The sequence below is a fragment of the Patella vulgata genome, chromosome 2, assembly GCF_932274485.2.
Source record: "Patella vulgata chromosome 2, xgPatVulg1.2, whole genome shotgun sequence".
NCBI lineage: Eukaryota > Metazoa > Mollusca > Gastropoda > Patellidae > Patella > Patella vulgata.
This window is the reverse complement of record NC_065880.2, coordinates 85,631,095-85,649,727: the sequence shown is the minus strand read 5'-3', so window position 1 is coordinate 85,649,727 and position 18,633 is coordinate 85,631,095. Positions and strand designations below refer to the sequence as shown.

The window sequence follows — 18,633 nt, the reverse complement described above, 5'->3', positions numbered from 1 at the left end:
TCTATTTAGAACGGTATCGGTGCAAGATGAAAATCCTATGAAACACAATATTAACAAAGTTAGTAACATGTCTGCAAGAGAATGGACATACGCCTGTTCTAACAAACTTATGCGTACTACTTTGTAACTGACTGGATTATTCCCTGGTTTTATGTTTAGGTATTGATTTATTAATAGCCATTATATAATGAACAAAGTAAACACTATCCGAATATATAAACACAGTAATATCTGTATAAATATTGAGGAGATGTAATTAATTAATTGAATGTAATATCGTTTAATAACACATTAGTTTGATGCAGATTTCGAGATCTAGATACATAAAACACCTTCTGATCCAATTGTATTCGATTGAAAACTGAAGCCAAATCGATATTAATTAATGTGTTTGTAATTGATGAATTTATGATACAGTGGTGCAATTATGCTATGCTGAGAAACATATTGAAAATGTTATTTTAGCAGACAGCTAAAGTGTCAATAATTGTGCTTAATTTGTGGATATATTGTGTTTAAGCTTATTATGTCGTCACCCATGTGGGTCAACAAACTGACTCGTAAACGCCATAGAGACAGCAGTGTAGTGTTTTAACTTTATTTTCAAACTGCATGTAAAGCTTTGGGGTTATGAGAGGATGAGCCCTATCTATTTTCAGTCTAGGATCCCCATTTCTTTTTGTCGAAATCGGATTAATATTTTTATGGTTATGTCCGTACGATGAAATGTTGCTGAAGCCTTCAGGAAAAATGCTTTGTGATGGGAGCGAGAGAGAGGGGGGGGGGGGGTTAACGTCCACTCGACACAAACTAGGTCAATTCGTGACTAACATATGGTTTAATTTTATTTCAATAATTCGCTTGCGCGTAGGGGTCTTTAACAGTGGTAGGAAGCCGGAGGAAACCCACGAGGTTGGACAGGCTACCTTACTCCTTGTTGCCTTATGATACAGCGCGCATGCAGTACTATGTACAATAATCAGCTACTTTAAACGCCGCGGCGTCAGTGGTGCAAGACGGGGGCCTTACAAAGAACAGTGTCTAGTCGTTCGGATTGGACGCCAAACCGAGGCCCTGTGTACACATTGGTGTGCACGTAAAAAAAAGCCTTGGTAATTGGAATTCGAAAATGAGTAGGCCGTTAAACCCCATGTCTCCCCCTCTCCCTCCCTCTGTGACAAATAAATCCATAGAGAGAGAGGGAGAAATGGGGTTTAACGTCCACTCGACGTTAAACAGGTCATTTCGGGACTAACATATGGTTTGATTTTATTTCAATAATTCGCTTGCCCGTAGGGTTCTTTAGCAATGGGAGGAAACCGGAGGACCCGGAGAAAACCCACGAAGTTGTACAGGCGACTCTACTCCTTGTCTTGTACAACCGGGGAATCGAAACCACGTCAGTTGACTCAATGACAAACCTTATGGCACAGTGCACACGTGCTAACCATTCGGCCATCCAACCCCCAAATAAATCCATAATATATAGATTTGCTTTCACAATTACAGTGACATTGTCACCTTAGAAACACCCTTTGTAGTAAAACACCTTTGGCGACGACATTGAATAATCGAATCACCATGTAGCTAATATATCACTCTCTATAAGTAACTCTACGTTATTACCAGACTAAAGATAAGTTGCCAGGCAACGAATCATAACCCCACAGCAACAATGTCGTCCGAAAGGTTCACATGGAAGATCGTTAGGCGGTATAATAGCATTGCTAATATTCAATAGGCATCTTTATTTCACTAATTTAAATAATTTATGAAGGTCTTTCCCGCATTTGAAAGAGTAAGTCCATTTTACCTAGTGTAACATCCCGTAACTGTTGTAATATAAAACCTAGCACACAAGCAGCCCTTTTTTTGCCCAAAGACAGTAGTTTTTATAAACCTACATTTCAGGGTAGGCGCATTATATCGTCACTTGTAAACGCAATATAGGCTATAGTTTTTAACTGATTATTTTCAAATTTGGGTGCAAGCATTCGGTCATGAGATATTCAGCCTTCCGTGACTTTCTGCCCCATAGTTTTTTCCGTCCCTGAGGTATCCCCCTTTTGCCGAAACCCTGTGAATTTTTCGCGAGTTATGTCCCATTTTCCCAAAAACATTGTGAACACGACAGAGGCTGTAATTTGAAATAGATTCTTTTCAAATTTGGTGAGAAGCATTGAGGTTGTGACAGGGCAAACTCTATCCCCCTTAAAGGCTACATTTTTTACCATATTTTATTCATATTTGGTGTGCAGGATCATTTGGATCATGAGATTAAACACTTTACCGAAAATCTTGCGAGCGCCATAGATGTAACAGTTTTTAACATTTTGTTTTAATGCATTCCTTACCAAATATGGTCAACATCCAAGTTTTCTGTTCGGGAAAGCTGCTGTGTGGCTATCTTTGTATTTGAGAAACTACAATCGCACTTTGCAATGTGCGCGTAAGATTGAAGAAACAATAATATTTTTACCAAATTTTACTTAAACCAAATATTAAAATACAATAAAAACATGATATAAACAAACAAAAAAATACTCTTTAAAATTAAATAGAATGGAATTGTGTACAATATTATTAACAATATAATAACAACAAAAATATTTATTGAAATAGATTGGAATGTATCAAGTCTGAAGTTGGTTAATCTCAATTCGATTAAAGTTGCAATTTCATATTTTTAAGTTATATTTTTAAAATTTATTGAAATAAAGCCTTAAAATAGATGGTATCCATAAACAGTCCTACCTTGTTAAAAAATAATCCTATTAATCCTATAATTCACTATTGCCAGTTGAGAAATTGGCAAAAATATCATTTTGCTCTTCATTTTCAAACGTTGAAAAAAGCTACTCCATGGTGGAGATAGAAAACAAGGGAGGTAATTGTGTTATTATTTCCTGTGTAAATGGGTTGTAAGTGTGAGAATGACACCTATGATCGTATAATTGTGAGTTGACAACCTATTGAGCAAAAGACATAGAAATAATTACGTTTTGACTTTCTTAGAAAATTTGCAAAATATCCAATTTGCATATTGGTCAGCCTATCGAATTGCAGTATTTCTTAAAATTTCGATTGTATCTTAGTTAAAGTTTTCGTGAATAAGGGCCCAGGGCCCTGATTAAATAAATGTGTTTTAAGTTGTTTTTTAAAAAAGAATATAGAGATGTGCAACATTTTAAACTAAATGGTTGATTTTTTTATAAAACAGGTGCTTGATGATTAAAAGGGCGTTGAAAGTAGTTTATCTGATGTACGTAATGTTCGGTCAGGTGTATAAAGTTCTAAAAGATCGGAGAGGTAAACAGGAGCTAATTTTTTTTATGAAAGTACACGATTCAAGTTCCAGAATTTTGAAATACAAATCTCCATCCAGTTGAAAGAGAGAGAGAAATGGGGTTTAACGTCCATTCGACAAAAGGTAGGTCATTTCGGGACTAACACATGGTTCAATTTTTATTTCTATAATTCACTTGCGCGTAGGGGTCTTTAGCAGTGGGAGGAAACCAGAGGACCGTGAGAAAACCAACGAGGTTGGACAGGCGACGGGCGACCCTACTCCTTGTCACGTACAACCGGGAAATCGAAATCACTCCAGTTTACTCAATGACAAACCTTATGATATAGTGCGCAAGTGCTAACCATTCGGCCATCCACCCCCAACCCCCCACCCCGCCCGCACACCACTCCCCCCTCCAGTTGAAGCTATAGAACATACGTTACATCACAGAACATACACCACCAGTACTTTATGTCCTAAATCAAGAGTAAACTTTCGATAATCCATTACTGAGCGGCGACTTCGTATCGGAGAGAACGGCCTTACCCCTTTTCCACCAAACATGTAGACCGATTCTAATAAATCTTTCAACATGGCGGCTCTAACACTAAAATTACTCGGGCTCACCACCAATACGTCACAGCTTGTCAAAATAATTTGGTCTAAAATGGCGGTTTCAAATCCTAGACACGCCCCTTTACTCCAACGTTGTCTGTCTATATGGATTATTTTCCCGCCAGTATCAAAATATCTTGGACCAAAAGTTTTCCTGGCAGAAACACGAACTTCTTCATTATCCGTAGCAATAAATATTTTACTGGAATTTTCAAAAGTATGTAAAAATGTCCACAATTTGTCAATGCTGGAAATATTAACACGGGGCGGGTCGTTTGGTAAATTTTTACTTTTACCAATTCTAAGATGAGCACACACTAACTGATGAGTACGATTGTTCAAGTCTACATTTCCCGACATTTCCTTCAGATGTTCGATAATATGTTGTGATGGTTTCATGAGATGTTTCCAAACCCGTCTGAAAACAATGGCTCGGGAAACCCCATGAACATATTTGGGCATTTGTTTCGGAAACAATTTTCTTATATGCATAGATGCGTCTGAATTTATTTTAATTTTAATCACATCTTCGGTGTTGGTTCCGTTATAGTCCAGTCTGGGCGGCCCGGCGCCCATAGAATCGATTGTTTTAGTTGTCCGGTTAACTAAGTCTTGAGGTGGGATTATCCAGTTCGTTTGGTTTGGTTGCATAAATCTCTTAAAGTCACACGGTGACGTCATTTCTATGCCAAATGTTCTGTTGTAGGCTAAAGACATTAAATAAACAGTTACAATTCCACGCTGTCGATCACCCCACCCTCCGCACCACCGTCGATCATTACACAAATAAATTAGATATTTCTTCCTTTTATTTGTTTGATTTGTAGCCTCTTTGGTTTGTATGATTGCCGGTGCTGCAGTTACTTTAGCGATTGATTTATGATTTTTAGCAGCTACCTGTTCTTCTTTGGGAGGTTTCCGATCTTTGGGCACAGGACTACCAGATTTTGGCATGAGCGTTGAATAATAAGATGGCGATTTTGGAATTTTATTTTTATCAGTTTTCGTCTTTTGAGCACCGATTATTGTTTTGTTTTGTATGGTCGCGCGTGTGACACTCACTTGAATGTTTGGTTGTAAAAGTGAGTTATCTCCCTTGTGTGGGATTTTCCCCTTGAGTTCACCACCTCTTGCGTATTTGACAGCAGCAGCAAATTGTTGTGGCTGTAGTAGTGTATACTCGTTGTACCATAGTACGACCAATCCGGACGATAATATTGCTAATGATATAAGCATCTTTTGGTACTTCGTAAGACCGTTCATTCTGGAAAATACAAAGATAAGAATTGTGTATATATTATACCAAAATAAAAAATATTTGTTAATTAGCCACCTGGTGTTCCAGAAAGAAGCAGCCCTCGTTTAGTGCAGTAACGGTTCATTGTAATAATAAAACGTACATTTGCAAAACTAGTTGTTCGGATGGGGCGACAAACTAAGGCTCTGTGTACACATTGGCGTACACGTAAAAGAACCATTGGCAGTTTGAATTTGACGAAGACTGTGGAAAGGTCGCTTCCTGGTCACACTGCATGACGCCACTCGGCAAACCTCAGCTGATTCCAGTACCCTACATCTAGCCTCGGCTGTACTTTCAAGTTCCCGGATTACCAACGATGTTACCCATGACGACGCCTTTAAAGAATGTTTTATCATACAAATATTTCAAAGTCTGAAGCTGTTTTTCTTTCAAGTTTATCCGATTTTCTTCAAACAAGGACAACTTTGCACTGAAAATTCTACACACGCTTCGAGCGACGCAATTTTGATAACTTCTTTTTAAAAGCGGAAGGTTTTCCTAATAAGTAAACCGGTGCCGCATCGCAATTGTATAGGCGTAGGTACACAACACTGAGATTTTGCCAGTCTTGATTAACCTTGTTGGCGCATGGCGGGGGTTCGACGATCGAATGGTTAGCGCGTGCGCGTTGCTTCATAAGGTCTGTCGTTGAGTTCACTGGCGTGGTTTCTTTTTTCCGGTTTTATGTCACAAGGAGTGGGGTCGCCTGTCCAACCTCGCAGGTTATCTCCGGTTCCTCCGGTTTCCCCCACCCACCCCTAACTGCTAAAGACACCTACGTGCAAGCGAATTTTTGAAATAAAATTGAACCATATGTTAGTCCCGAAATGACCCAGTTTGTGTCGAATGGACGGTAAACGTTGGAAGGAAAGTTAAAAGGTACGCCGACACAAATTGATTTCAACTCTGGTTGAATAACATGGGGGGTCACGGTGGCTAAGTGGGTAAGACGCTGGCTCGCTAGCCTGGGGGTCCGGTGTTCGATCCCTGCATAGGCCGAGAAAGTTCATTCAGATTTTCCGGCGTGTTTCCCCTTGTCAGTGATGCAGGACGGAGGGCCTGACAAGGACAGCTGTCTAGTCGTTCGGATGGGACGAAAAACCGAGGTACCGTGTACACATTGGCGTGCACGTAAAATATCCCTTGAAGAGTAGGCCGTAGTGCCGCTGTCCGGGCAAAATTTCCCTCATAGCACACTGTATGGCGTATGCCCGTCTCCATTAGTCCAGTTCGGAGCAGAACAGTAGGACGTTAAACCCCATTTCATTTCATAACATTTTGACGTATTTATGTTATATTTAATGTGTGCTCGAGCGCTGTTAATGGGGATGGGACCGAGAACAAAGTCCACGAGATTAAGCAGGCGACCTAACACGTATAAATGAGTGATAGAAACCAATCTTATTAAAATACAGATTTATATTTCGTTTTGTTTTTTATACTTTCGATGGTCTCTACTACATGAAGATCTAACCAGTTGTTTTGGGCGGTCGCGTCTTTTGACCCTTTGACGTCAGACATTTGATTAATCAATCAGGATTGACGTTTCTAGTGGATTACCCACAGTTCCGTGCACCACACGCCAAAAGCTCACCGTAACAGGCGTTTCATTGGCTAATCCTTCACATCATCCATAACACGTCAATGATAACAACTCTTCCAGATCCTATAGTGTAGTAAAGACAAATAAAACGAAATTTTGAACTACAAAAAACGAAACGAAATAGGATCCGTGTTTTAACCAGATTGGATAGAAACTATATTACGCTTGCATCGCTCACAAACCTGATATAGATCACTTAAGCCACCCAACCTCCATTCTACCAATTAGAGAGAGAGAGAGAAATGGAGTTTAACGTCCACTCGACACAAACTAGGTCATTTCGGGACTAACATATGGTTTAATTTTATTTACATAATTCGCTTGCGCATAGGGGTCTTTAGCAGTGGGAGGAAACCGGAGGACCCGGAGAAAACCCACGAGGTTGGACAGGCGACCCTACTCCTTGCCACGTACAACCGGGGATTCGAAACCACGCCAGTCGACTCAATGACAGACTTTATGGTACAGCGCGCGCACGCTAACCATTCAGCCATCCAACCCCCCTCTACCAATTAGAAAAAAGGTGTTCTAGAAATACAATCGCAGAGTCTGTGCCAGGCTTTAAAGCCAATAACTCTTTCAAGTCTTTCCCAAATTTTTAGTCCGCAGTTTTATTAAACATAGGTTGTCAGGCAACGAAATATAAGCCAACAGCAGCAAAGCCACCCGAGCTGTCCTCTAACGTTGTCGCATTGTAAATCAAAATAAAATCGTTTAATATCCTTGGCCGAAATTATTGACTTCTTCGTTTCACTAATCTGAACAATCTGATTAAATCACAGATCCTATTTCGTTTCGTTTTTTATAGTACAAAATTTCGATTTATTTGTCTGTTCTACACTAGGATCCGGAAGAGTTGTTATATAACCTGCGTTCTGGATGGCGTGAGAGATTAGCCAATGAAACCATATGTTACGGCGACTTCTTGGCGTGCGATGAACGGAACTGTGGGTAAACCACAAGAAACGTCAACGCTGATTGATTATTCAATGTCTTACGTCATAGGTCAAAAGCCATTCGGACGATCTCTGACGCGACCTATTACTACAACCCGTCAGATCTTCATGTAGTGTAGGCCATTGAAAGTATAAAAAAACGAAACGAAATATAGATCTGTATTTTAATCAGATTAAAATCTGAACAAACCAAGTATATATCAAGCTATCTAATCGGATGCTAACTTTTGTCGATAGCGTGTTGACAAGATTCTAAAAACTAACCAAGAGAAATAACTTTGGGTGATAAGAGTTACATGGGACATTGTGAATGACAGACCAACGGACCGACTGGGGCGACGATAATATACGTTCACATATTTTCAATGCGGGAAATTAAAAACAAAAAGTAAAAAGTAAAATATTTTTAATATGAATAACCAAATGTTGTAACAAAATTATGTTTTAAATAAGATATACACAAGTATAATGATAATCAGTAACCATATATATATATATGTCTAATAATAACCATACACCATATGGTTATTATTAGACCATACGCCATATAGTTAAATATAGAAAAACAATGTTTAGATATATACACTTTATGTGATAAACAAAAATCATATGGTTATATATAGCAAAACAATGTTTAGATATATACACTTGTATGTGATAAATAATAACAATTTGCGATAACAAAAACATGTTTTTATATATACATGATAAACAATAACCATCCGCCATAAAAAAAAAACAAGTTTATGTACTCATGCTTATGACAGAAAATGTTAAGTCTACAATTGTTTGATTTAATATAATGGAATGTGTAAAATTGAATGGAATGTGTAAAATTGAACGGAATGTACAATGTTATTTGGTTTTACTATAATGGAATTTGTAAAACTGAATGGAATGTTTAAACCTGAATGCAAAGTGTGTAAAATTGTATGGAATATGCAATGTAATGTTTCGTTTGAATTTATAATGAAATGTGTAAAATTGAATGGAATATGTAATGTTGTATCATTTAAATTTATAATGGAATGTGAAAAATTGAATGGAATGTTGTATGATGTAAAATAATAATAATAGATATTTTATTGGAATGATATGAAATGTGTCATGTCGAATGCTGTTTAGTTTCAACCTTACGTTATTTAATTTCATTTTTATTGAATGTGAAAAAAAATCTAATGTTGTTTAATTTCAATAAAATGGAAAGTGTTAAGTCTGTTGTTTAATTTCAATTTTATTGAATGTGTAAAATTTATTGTTGTTTAATTCTAAGTTTATTGAATTTGTAAAATCTAATGTTGTTTGATTCTAACGTTATTGAATTTGTAAAATCTAATAATATTTAATTTTAATTTATAACGATTCAGTTGTTTTTTATACTTTCGATGGTCTCTACTACATTTCTAAATTTTGATTAAATTGCATCAGAAGTTGTTATTGAAAGTAAAGGTTTCAAGTTTAGTAATGGTAATGTTTGTCATGCCCAATATAAAAATAAACATAGAGCTACCATGTAAGTAACGATTGTACCCCTATACATTGCCGCCGGATTTACTTAAATGCTTAGCGGGCGTCAGGGAACATGTGTGTGGGGGGGGGGGGGCGGGGGTGGTCTCTTGCCAATGCGTATAAGCAAGCATTTCTTACTAGCAATCCCAACGATGAAAAAAAAAACATCTTAAAAATTCTTGAAAGACTCGGCATTTCGATACAGGTCCTCTTTTGGGATAAGCTATATAAACACAGTAAGTTTGTGGTTAAACTATGGCTATACAAATTGATTTTATCTCAAACCTTGACCACTAATATGATTCTAATATAGTGTATAACTAACCCCCATCGCCCCTCCCTACCAAATATCATTAATGTTAATGTTTGGTCAAATCGAGAACCGTTTTCTCCCAAATCAAAGAGACCAAAATATATATTTTTTTTGTTCAGAGATTGTCACTTATGATTGAATCGATTTTATTTTGGAGCGGTTGGGGGGGGGGGGGTGTAATCTATTAGTGATTTGGTTTTACATAATTAGAAAATGTCTTGGTGAATCAAAAAGACCCCCCCCCCCCCCACACTTTCTCATCAAAGTACATAGACCACCAATAGTTTATGTCCTACGTCAAGAGTAAACTTTCGATATTGCGTTAGTGAGCGGCGTTTTCGTTGTGGAGAGAGCGACTTCACCTCTTGTCCCGCAAACTGATACGTTGAATTTAATATAGTTTTCAACATGGCGGCTCGAACACTAAAATTACTCGGGCTGATGACCAAAACGTCACAACTTGACAAAATAATTTGGTCTAAGATAGTAGTTTCAAATCCTAGACACGCCTCTTTATTCCAGCGTTGTCTGTCTATATGGATTATTTTCCCGCCAGTATCAAAATATCTTGGACCAAAAGTTTTCCTGGCAGAAACACGAACTTCTTCATTATCCGTAGCAATAAATATTTTACTGGAATTTTCAAAAGTATGTAAAAATGTCCACAATTTGTCAATGCTGGAAATATTAATACGGGGCGGGTCGTTTGGTAAATTTTTACTTTTACCAATTCTAAGATGAGCACACACTAACTGATGAGTACGATTGTTCAAGTCTTCATTTCCTGACATTTGCTTTAGATGTTCGATAATATGTTGTGATGGTTTCATGAGATGTTTCCAAACCCGTCTGAAAACAATGGCTCGGGAAACACCATGAACATATTTGGGCATTTGGTTCGGATACATTTTTTTTAAATGCATAACTGCGTCTGCATTTATTTTAATTTTAATCACATCTTCGTTGTTCGTTCCGTTATGGTCCAATCTGGGCGGTCCGGCGCCCATGGCGTCGATTGTTTTAGTTGTTCGGTTAACTAATTCTTGAGGTGGGATTATCCAGTTCGTTTGGTTTGGTTCTATAAACCTCCTAACGTCACACGGTGACGTCATTTCTATGCCAAATGTTCTGTTGTAGGCTAAAGACATTAAATAAACAGTTACAATTCCACGCTGTCTATCCCCCCAACCTCCACACCACCGACTATTATCACACAAATAAATCAGATATTTCTTCCTTTGATTTGTTTGATTTGTAGCCTCTTTGTTTTGTATAATTGCCGGTGCTGCAGTCGCGTTAATGATTGGTTTATGATTTTTAGCAGCTATCTGTTCTCCTTTGGGAAGCTTCCGATCTTTAGGCACAGGGCTACCAGATTTGGGCATGGGCGTTGAATAATATTTCGATTTTCGAATTGTATTTTTATTTGTTTGATTTGTAGACACAACTTTCCCAGATGTGTCACCAAGTGGCTTTTTGGATTGTATGATTGCAGGAACTGCAGTCGCTTTAGTGGTTGGTAGTGACGATGAATTCGCGTTGGAAGAGGAGTTCTCTCCCATTAGCGAGTCATCTCCCTTGAGTTCAACATATCCTATCGATTTAAAAGCAACAGCCAGTCGTTGTGGTTGTAATATCACATACTCGTTGTACCATAAAAAGATAAATCCGGTCGATAATACTGCTAATAATATAAGCATCCTTTGGTTTTTCGTAAAGCTGCTCATTCTGAAAATAACGAAGATGAGATATAAACATGTACACTCCTACCCCGCCCCACACCCCGCCAAGTTTCCCGGACGAGAACGCCCATAATGCATTGTGCACGACACCCGTCATTTCATAGACTGACTGAAAGTTAAAAAAAAGTCGGGGGTTGGATGGCTGAATGGTTAGCGCATCAACTGGCGTGGTTTCGATTCCCCGGTTGTACGTGACAAGGAGTAGGGTCGCCTGGGCAACCTCGTGGTTTCCCCCCATTGCTAAAGACCCCTACGCCCAAACGAATTATGGAAATAAATTTGAACCATGTGTTGGTCCCGAAATGACCTAGTTTGTGTCGAGTGCACGTTAAACCCCATCTCTCTCTCTCTCTCTCTCTCTCTCTCTCTCCCACAAGCCCAAGTCATTGTTTTAAAATCACAAAAGAATTAAAACATTAATGTTTGTATTTTTCTTTCAAAGATCTCGTCTTCATTAGCCCAGTCGGAGCAGAACATCTCAGTTCGGGTTACGGTGGCTAAGTCGGCAAGACGCTGGCTTGATCCATGCATTGGCCGAGAAAGTTCATCCAGATTTTCCGGCGTCGTCCCCCCTTGTCAGTGATGCAGGATGGGGGCCTGAAAAGGACAGCTGTCTAGTCGTTCGGGTGGGATGAAATCCCGACCTCCGTGTACACATTGGCGTGCACGTAAAAGATCCCTTGACAGTTTGAATTTAAGTAGGGCATAGCGGCGCTGTCCGGGCAAAATTTCCCTCATAGCACACTGTATGGCATATCCCCGTCTTCATTAGCCCAGTTCGGCGCATAACAGTAGGACGTTAAACCCCATTTCATTTCATTTCATTAAAGAGCAATTATTCAGGAAATACTCCACATCGTATTTGAACATTTTCTGGGGAAGCCTCCCTATCCCCTCATCCCTCTACCCGTGCCCCCCCCCCCCGACCCTTCTGGACATCATGGAGACGCCACAGGAATTGTGAGAGAGTAACAATAACTGCTTTCCTTTGTTTGTGTAACTTCCCGATATCTTCTGGGAAAGCCTCCTTATCTCCCCATCCAACTACCTTCTGGACATCATGGAGCCGCCAAGGGAATTATGTGAGCGCAGTATCGACTATCTCGGTCTGTAACAATAACTGCTTTCCTTTATTTGCGTCACTTCCCGATTCTTTAAATCTTGGTTAGTAAACAGCAACAATGTCCATGAGTAGGCGGAAATGCTGCCGTCCGAGGGGTTCGCTTATCGCTCGTTTTAGGCCTATCCCGGTTGGTGCAGAAAAGTGGGACGTTAAACCCGGTTTCATTCATTTATTCGGCTTGATCGAGAAGAATTCCAACCACGTGGGTTTTCTCCGGGTCCTCCGGTTTCCTCCCACTGCTAAAGACCCCTACGCGCAAGCGAATTATTGAAATAAAATTGAACCATGTGTTAGTCCCGAAATGACCTAATTTGTGTTGAGTGGACGTTAAACCACATCTCTCTCCCAGAGAGAGAGAGAGAGAAGAAGAAGAAGAAGACGAAGAAGAAGAAGAATTGTGTAGCCTTATATGAGATGGAGTATGGGGTTAAAGGTTACAGGGGCCTGTTTCACGAAATTCAATTAAAGTTAAAATCCAATTTTTAGTAATTTGATTGGATAATATTAGATTGAATTTAGTGCTTAGCCAATCAAAATTGAAGTATCTACTAAAATTTGAATTTTATCTTTAACTAAGATTTCGAGAAAAAAGACCCAGGCCAGATTGTGTATCTGCAAAAATGTCGGTAAGCCCGCACAAACTTTTGTAAATAACAAGTATAATTACCTTGTAAGTGATACGTTCGTCTGTCTAACCTCGTGGAATTTAGCCCTGTGAGTGCTCTCAAATTTCCTCTGACCTTGTTAGTGTTGGGTGGACGTTAACCCCATCGCCCGATCTCTTCTCAGACCTTGCCGCGTACCTTCGTGTAGAATTTTTGACTAGATAGTGTTGGGTCCACGTTAACCCCATCACCCGCTCTCATCCCAGGCCTTGCCGCGTACCTTCGTGTAGAATTTTTGACTAGATAGTGTTGGGTCCACGTTAACCCCATCGCCCGCTCTCATCCCAGGCCTTGTCGTGTACCTTCGTGTAGAATTTTTGACTAGATAGTGTTGGGTCCACGTTAACCCCATCCCCCGCTCTCATACCAGGCCTTGCCGTGTACCTTCGTGTAGAATTTTTGACTAGATAGTGTTGGGTCCACGTTAACCCCATCACCCGCTCTCATACCAGGCCTTGCCGTGTACCTTCGTCTAGAATTTTTGACTAGATAACCCGTCCGACCCTTTAAGAGGTATAATTACTCTCAAAAGTAAAATAAATGCAATTAATTTTGTATAATGCCATTCAAAATACCCAAGTCCCACATTTTCCTACTTTTTTGCACCCACCGGGATAATGAAGATGGGCATACGCCATGTAGTGTGCTATTAGGGAAATGTTGCCCGGGCAGAGGCACCACGGCTTACTCTTCGTCAAATTCCAACTGGCAGAGGTTCTTACGTAAGTGAACTCAAGACATGGGCTTTTCGTCCCATCTGAACGACTAGACACTGTTCCTTGTCAGGCCCTCCGCAAGCAAAATCTATGCACTCTCTCTGCCACTGTCATGGCTCCAAGCACTGACCAAAGAGCTAACGTCTGTAGTGATGGGGGGGGGGGTGATGGCCGAATGGTTAGCGCGTGCGCTATATCATAAGGTCTGTCATTGCGTCTACTGGCGTGGTTTCGATTCCCCGATTGTGTATGACGATGAGTAGGGTCGTTTGTCCAATCTCGTGGGTTTTATCCGTTTCCTCCCACTGCTAAAGACCGCTACGCGCAAGCGAATTATTGAAATAATTAGTTCCGAAATAATTAGTTTGTGTCCAGTGGACATTAAACCCAGTTCTCTCTCTCTCTCTCTCTCTTTCTCTCTCTCTCTCTCTCTCTCTCTTTCTCTCTCTCATTATCAAATAAACGTTTGAAAACCCCTACTTTTTAAACTAGTTGGCCACGAAAATTTCATGATATTATCGACGACAAAATTAATATGAATATCCAGCTATTAGTATGATTTAGAAAACTGATTAATAACAACAAATTATTTCTACTCAAAACATTTTTCCCCACTTTAAGCCTTCATAGGGCCATTCCATGTCAAGTCGGTCAGAGGTGGGAAAATTAAAGTAGATTATACAGGAACATAAGAAAACTATGGTATTTATTTATGAAACAGCACGTAAAAATCAACACAATAATACAGAGTACATCAATGGGCAACCTAATAAAGACAGATCCTATTCCGTTTCGTTTTTTATAGTTCAAAATGTCGTTTTACTTGTCTTTACTACAATAGGATCTGATAAAGTTGTTATAAAACCCGCGTTCTGGTTGATGTGGGGGATTAGCCAATGAAATGATCTGTTACAACGAGTTGTTTGGCTTGAGTTGGACGGAACTGTGGGTGACCCGCTGCTCACCCACTAGAAACATCAACGCTGATTGGTTAATCAAATGCCTGACGTCATAGGGTCAAAAGACGCTCGTATGATCTCTGAAACGAAATATAGATCTGTATTTTAATCAGATTGGTGAATGTGAGACATTTATGGAATTGTCATCTGGGCAACGGGAGAGAAAGAGAGACAGAAATGGGGTTTAACGTTCACTCGACACAAACTAGGTCATTTCGGGACTAACATATGCGTGTAGGGGTCTTTGGCAGTGGGGGGAAACCGGAAGACCCGGAGAAAACTTTGCTTGGTAATATGTGGTGTGTTATCGTTTGTATATCTGTGTTGTATTGGTGTAATGTGTGCTTTGCTGGGTAGTATGTGTTGTGCTGTTTTATATGTTTGTGTTGGTGTAATGTGTACTTTGCTGGGTAATATGTGTTGTACTGTTTTTGATGTTTGTGTTTTATTGGTGTAATGTGTACTTTGCTGGGTAATATGTGTTGTGTTGTCCTTTGTATAAAGGCTTACTCTAAACAGAAAATGCGCATCTTCAAACTCTGTCAAGGCATTGGCCTAATAAACACCTACACCAAGTTTGAAGATTCTAGCTCAATTAGAAGGAGAGTTATTGTGTTCTAAGTTCTCGACCAACCAAATTGCTTATCGCTCTGCTTACCCTGAGCAGAAAATGCTCATTATCGAACTTAGTCAAGGTCTTGATGTAATGAAACTATAGACCAAATTTCATCACTCTCACTTAATTAGGACTAAGTTATCGTGTCCCAAAGCATCAATCAATCAAATTGCTTATCTCTGCTTACCCTAAGCCGAAAATGCTCATCTTCGAACTCCATCAAGGCATTGGCATAATAAACACCTACACAAAGTTTGAACATTGTAGCTCAATTAGAAAGAGAGTTATTGTGACCCAAAAAGTGTGACGGACAGACGGACGGACAGACAGGCGCATTTTAATAGTCCCATGCTTTCTTCGAAAGGCGGGGGACAATAAAATAAAGTATGAACAATCCAAACCGTAATAACAGTTCAGGCAAAAAAGTGTAATCAATAAGCAAATGGGCTGTTCATCGTGTACGGAAGAGTAAGTTTACCCTGCATGGCGCCACACATAGCTACATCCAAACCATTAGACGAAATCTCGGTAAAATAGCGTAATTAGCCAACGGACTTTCCGTGTGCATAATGTACATGATGAACAGTGTAATAGATGTTGATATAGTCAGTACAATAGTTTACACATCAATTAAATATATCTAGAATAATAGCCGAAATAGACATGTTATGTTTACTTTTCTGTTTGAATGGCATTAAAATTTAGTAATTGAACATATTATTTTCCGGTACGATGAATTTCGAGAAATGTTTTTGGAGAACTGTTTTAAGAGAAATTTTTTGTAGATTTGCATTTGGAGATTTATATTTAGAAATTTGTTGATCGAGATTTGTTTTTCGTTGTATTTCTCTGATGAAATGTATATGTCGGCTAATTTTTTGATTTTCTACAATAAATTTTGTCTTTATAATAAAATCAAATTAAATTAAACAAAAATACAGTTTACAAATCTGATATGATAAATGTATGATTTTTAAAACAAATACAGATTTTAAGATACAAATGTTAATTTTAGTGACGAAATAAGAATTAAGGACTATGAATTAAGAACTAAGAATTAAGAATGCTGAATAAAGAGCTGTTTGGTCTTCCATAGTTATCTACACAATACAATACAATACAATACAATGGATAACTGATATCCATAGAACCGTTGTGTTTATTTTATATTTACTAATCAAGTCAATATGACGGCCATGAAACTTTTTAAAAAAAAAAAAAAATTTGGGGGGGGGGGGGGAAATTCCGTGAGTGTTTATCATTAAAAATTGAACCCAATACCAAATTATTACATATAAAATGTCGATGGAAAATTAAACTACTATTCATTCTTCATTTTTAAACAAAAACTAATATATACATACGATTCGGGATTCTTGGATTGAGGATTTTCCATTTTGTTGATCAGATCTACACAAATTAAACACTACAATTCTTCGTTAGATCCAAGTTTAATAATACAATCCTTCGTTAGATCCAATTTTAACACTACAATCCTTCGCTAGATCTAATTTTAACACTACATACAATCCTTCGTTAGATCTGATTTTAACACTACAAGCCTTCGCTAGATCCAATTTTTTTAAAACTACAATCCTTCGCTAGATCCAATTTCAACACTAAATCACTAAATTTTAAACCCTACTAGCTACAAGATCCAATATTAACTCCGGGACTGGTCGTTCCCTATAGTGTTTTATCTCTTAGTAACTTATTTACATCCCCACTAGCTACAAGATCAGATTTTAGATCCAGTATATATTATTAACTATAGTGTTTTTTCTAAGTCATGTATTTACTCCTATACTAGATACAGTAATCCAACTTTAACTTCCATGACAAATCTAAGTCGCTTATTTACACCTCCAATACCGGCAAGATCCAATTTAAATTCCAGAGAGCACAGTATTTAACATAATCCCTTAATCTCCGCGTTGGCTTCTCGTCAGACAGATTCGATCACAGTTTGAATTGAGGTTTAATTAGTGACGTAACTATGGTCAACGTCATATGTAAACAGGTGCTTTGTGTTAATCCGTGGACACTAATTGATAAGCAGTAATTGTATTCTATGTAACTACTTGTCTGCGATATCACCTCGGTGGAAGCGGACGTAAAATACAACTAACTACTACACTCTATGTAACTCCTGGTTAATTACTATTTGTCATTGAAACAGCTATATGTTATGGTTACCTCAGAATTTAAGTTGTCAGCTTCTAATGGGTATATCTGATCACACGCCAGGTTATACTAAACCATCATGAACCATTTCGATTGCAATTACTTTTTTCATTCCACACTTTTAGTTGTCAGATTGTAAGGGTATATCTAAACTCACACACATCACAAACCACTTCGATTGCAGTTACTTTTTCAATTCGAAACTTTTAGTTGTCAGGTTGTAATGGATATATCTAATCACACATCATAAACCACTTCGATTGCAGTTACTTTTTCAATTCGAAAATTTTAGTTGTCAGGTTGTAATGGATATATCTAATCACACATTATAAACCACTTCGATTGCAGTCACGATTCGACACTTTTAGTTGTGCTGCGTTATTTTATATTTGATTTCTCGCACCTTGTGGCCTCGGTCAGTACATGTCAATAAAGGTGGGCTTGGTTAGTTTATGTTCGCTCCAGGTAACTATTTAGTCTTGGTTAATGATCAGGAACAACTACGGGTCATCTAAACCGTCTATTGTAACCGTCTATTCAGCAGTGGGAGAACACCGGAGGACCCGGATAAAACCCACGAGGTTGGACAGGCAACCCTACTCCTTGTCACGTACAATCGGGGATTCGAAACCACGCCAGTTAACTCAATGACAGGCCTTATAATACAGCGCGCACATGCTAACCATTCGGCCATCCAACCCCCAGATTGAAGCGAACGTAAAGCCTATTAAAGTATTAATAGTTGTGTGTTTTTTATAAGATACAATATACCCTAGTAACAAATATATAACAACCTTTATAATAACTGTTTTACAAAGTGCATTAATTTAATTTAATAAGCAAATTGTTTCTATATTACTTATTGTTGACTGATATTGTAATATATATATATACGCATGAACATCCACTCGCCAAAAGTAGGTCATTTCGGGACTAACATATGTTTTTTAACATTTTATTTCAATAATTTGCTTGCGCGTAGGGGTCTTTAGCAGTGGGAGGAAACCGGAGGAACCGGAGAAAAACCACGAGGTTCGACGGGC

At 38.6% G+C, this 18,633-nt stretch overlaps 1 protein-coding gene across 2 annotated transcripts; it reads right to left on the bottom strand.

Moving 5' to 3' along the window:
• Window positions 1-3,703: 3,703 nt before the first annotated feature.
• LOC126812107 (uncharacterized) lies at window positions 3,704-18,116 on the bottom strand. 2 transcript variants are annotated; one of them, XM_050538353.2, is made up of 2 exons: window positions 16,771-18,112; window positions 3,704-5,168 (listed from the first exon to the last, which is right to left on the bottom strand). In XM_050538353.2, the coding sequence occupies exons 1-2, from the start codon at window positions 16,800-16,802 to the stop codon at window positions 3,734-3,736; spliced, it is 1,467 nt and encodes a 488-aa protein (XP_050394310.1). In that variant the 5' UTR covers window positions 16,803-18,112; the 3' UTR covers window positions 3,704-3,733. The 2 variants fall into 2 exon arrangements, with proteins under 2 accessions (XP_050394310.1, XP_055954788.1); XM_056098813.1 differs by lacking the exon at window positions 3,704-5,168 and adding an exon at window positions 8,287-11,313 and having other exon boundaries at window positions 16,771-18,116.
• Window positions 18,117-18,633: the final 517 nt, after the last annotated feature.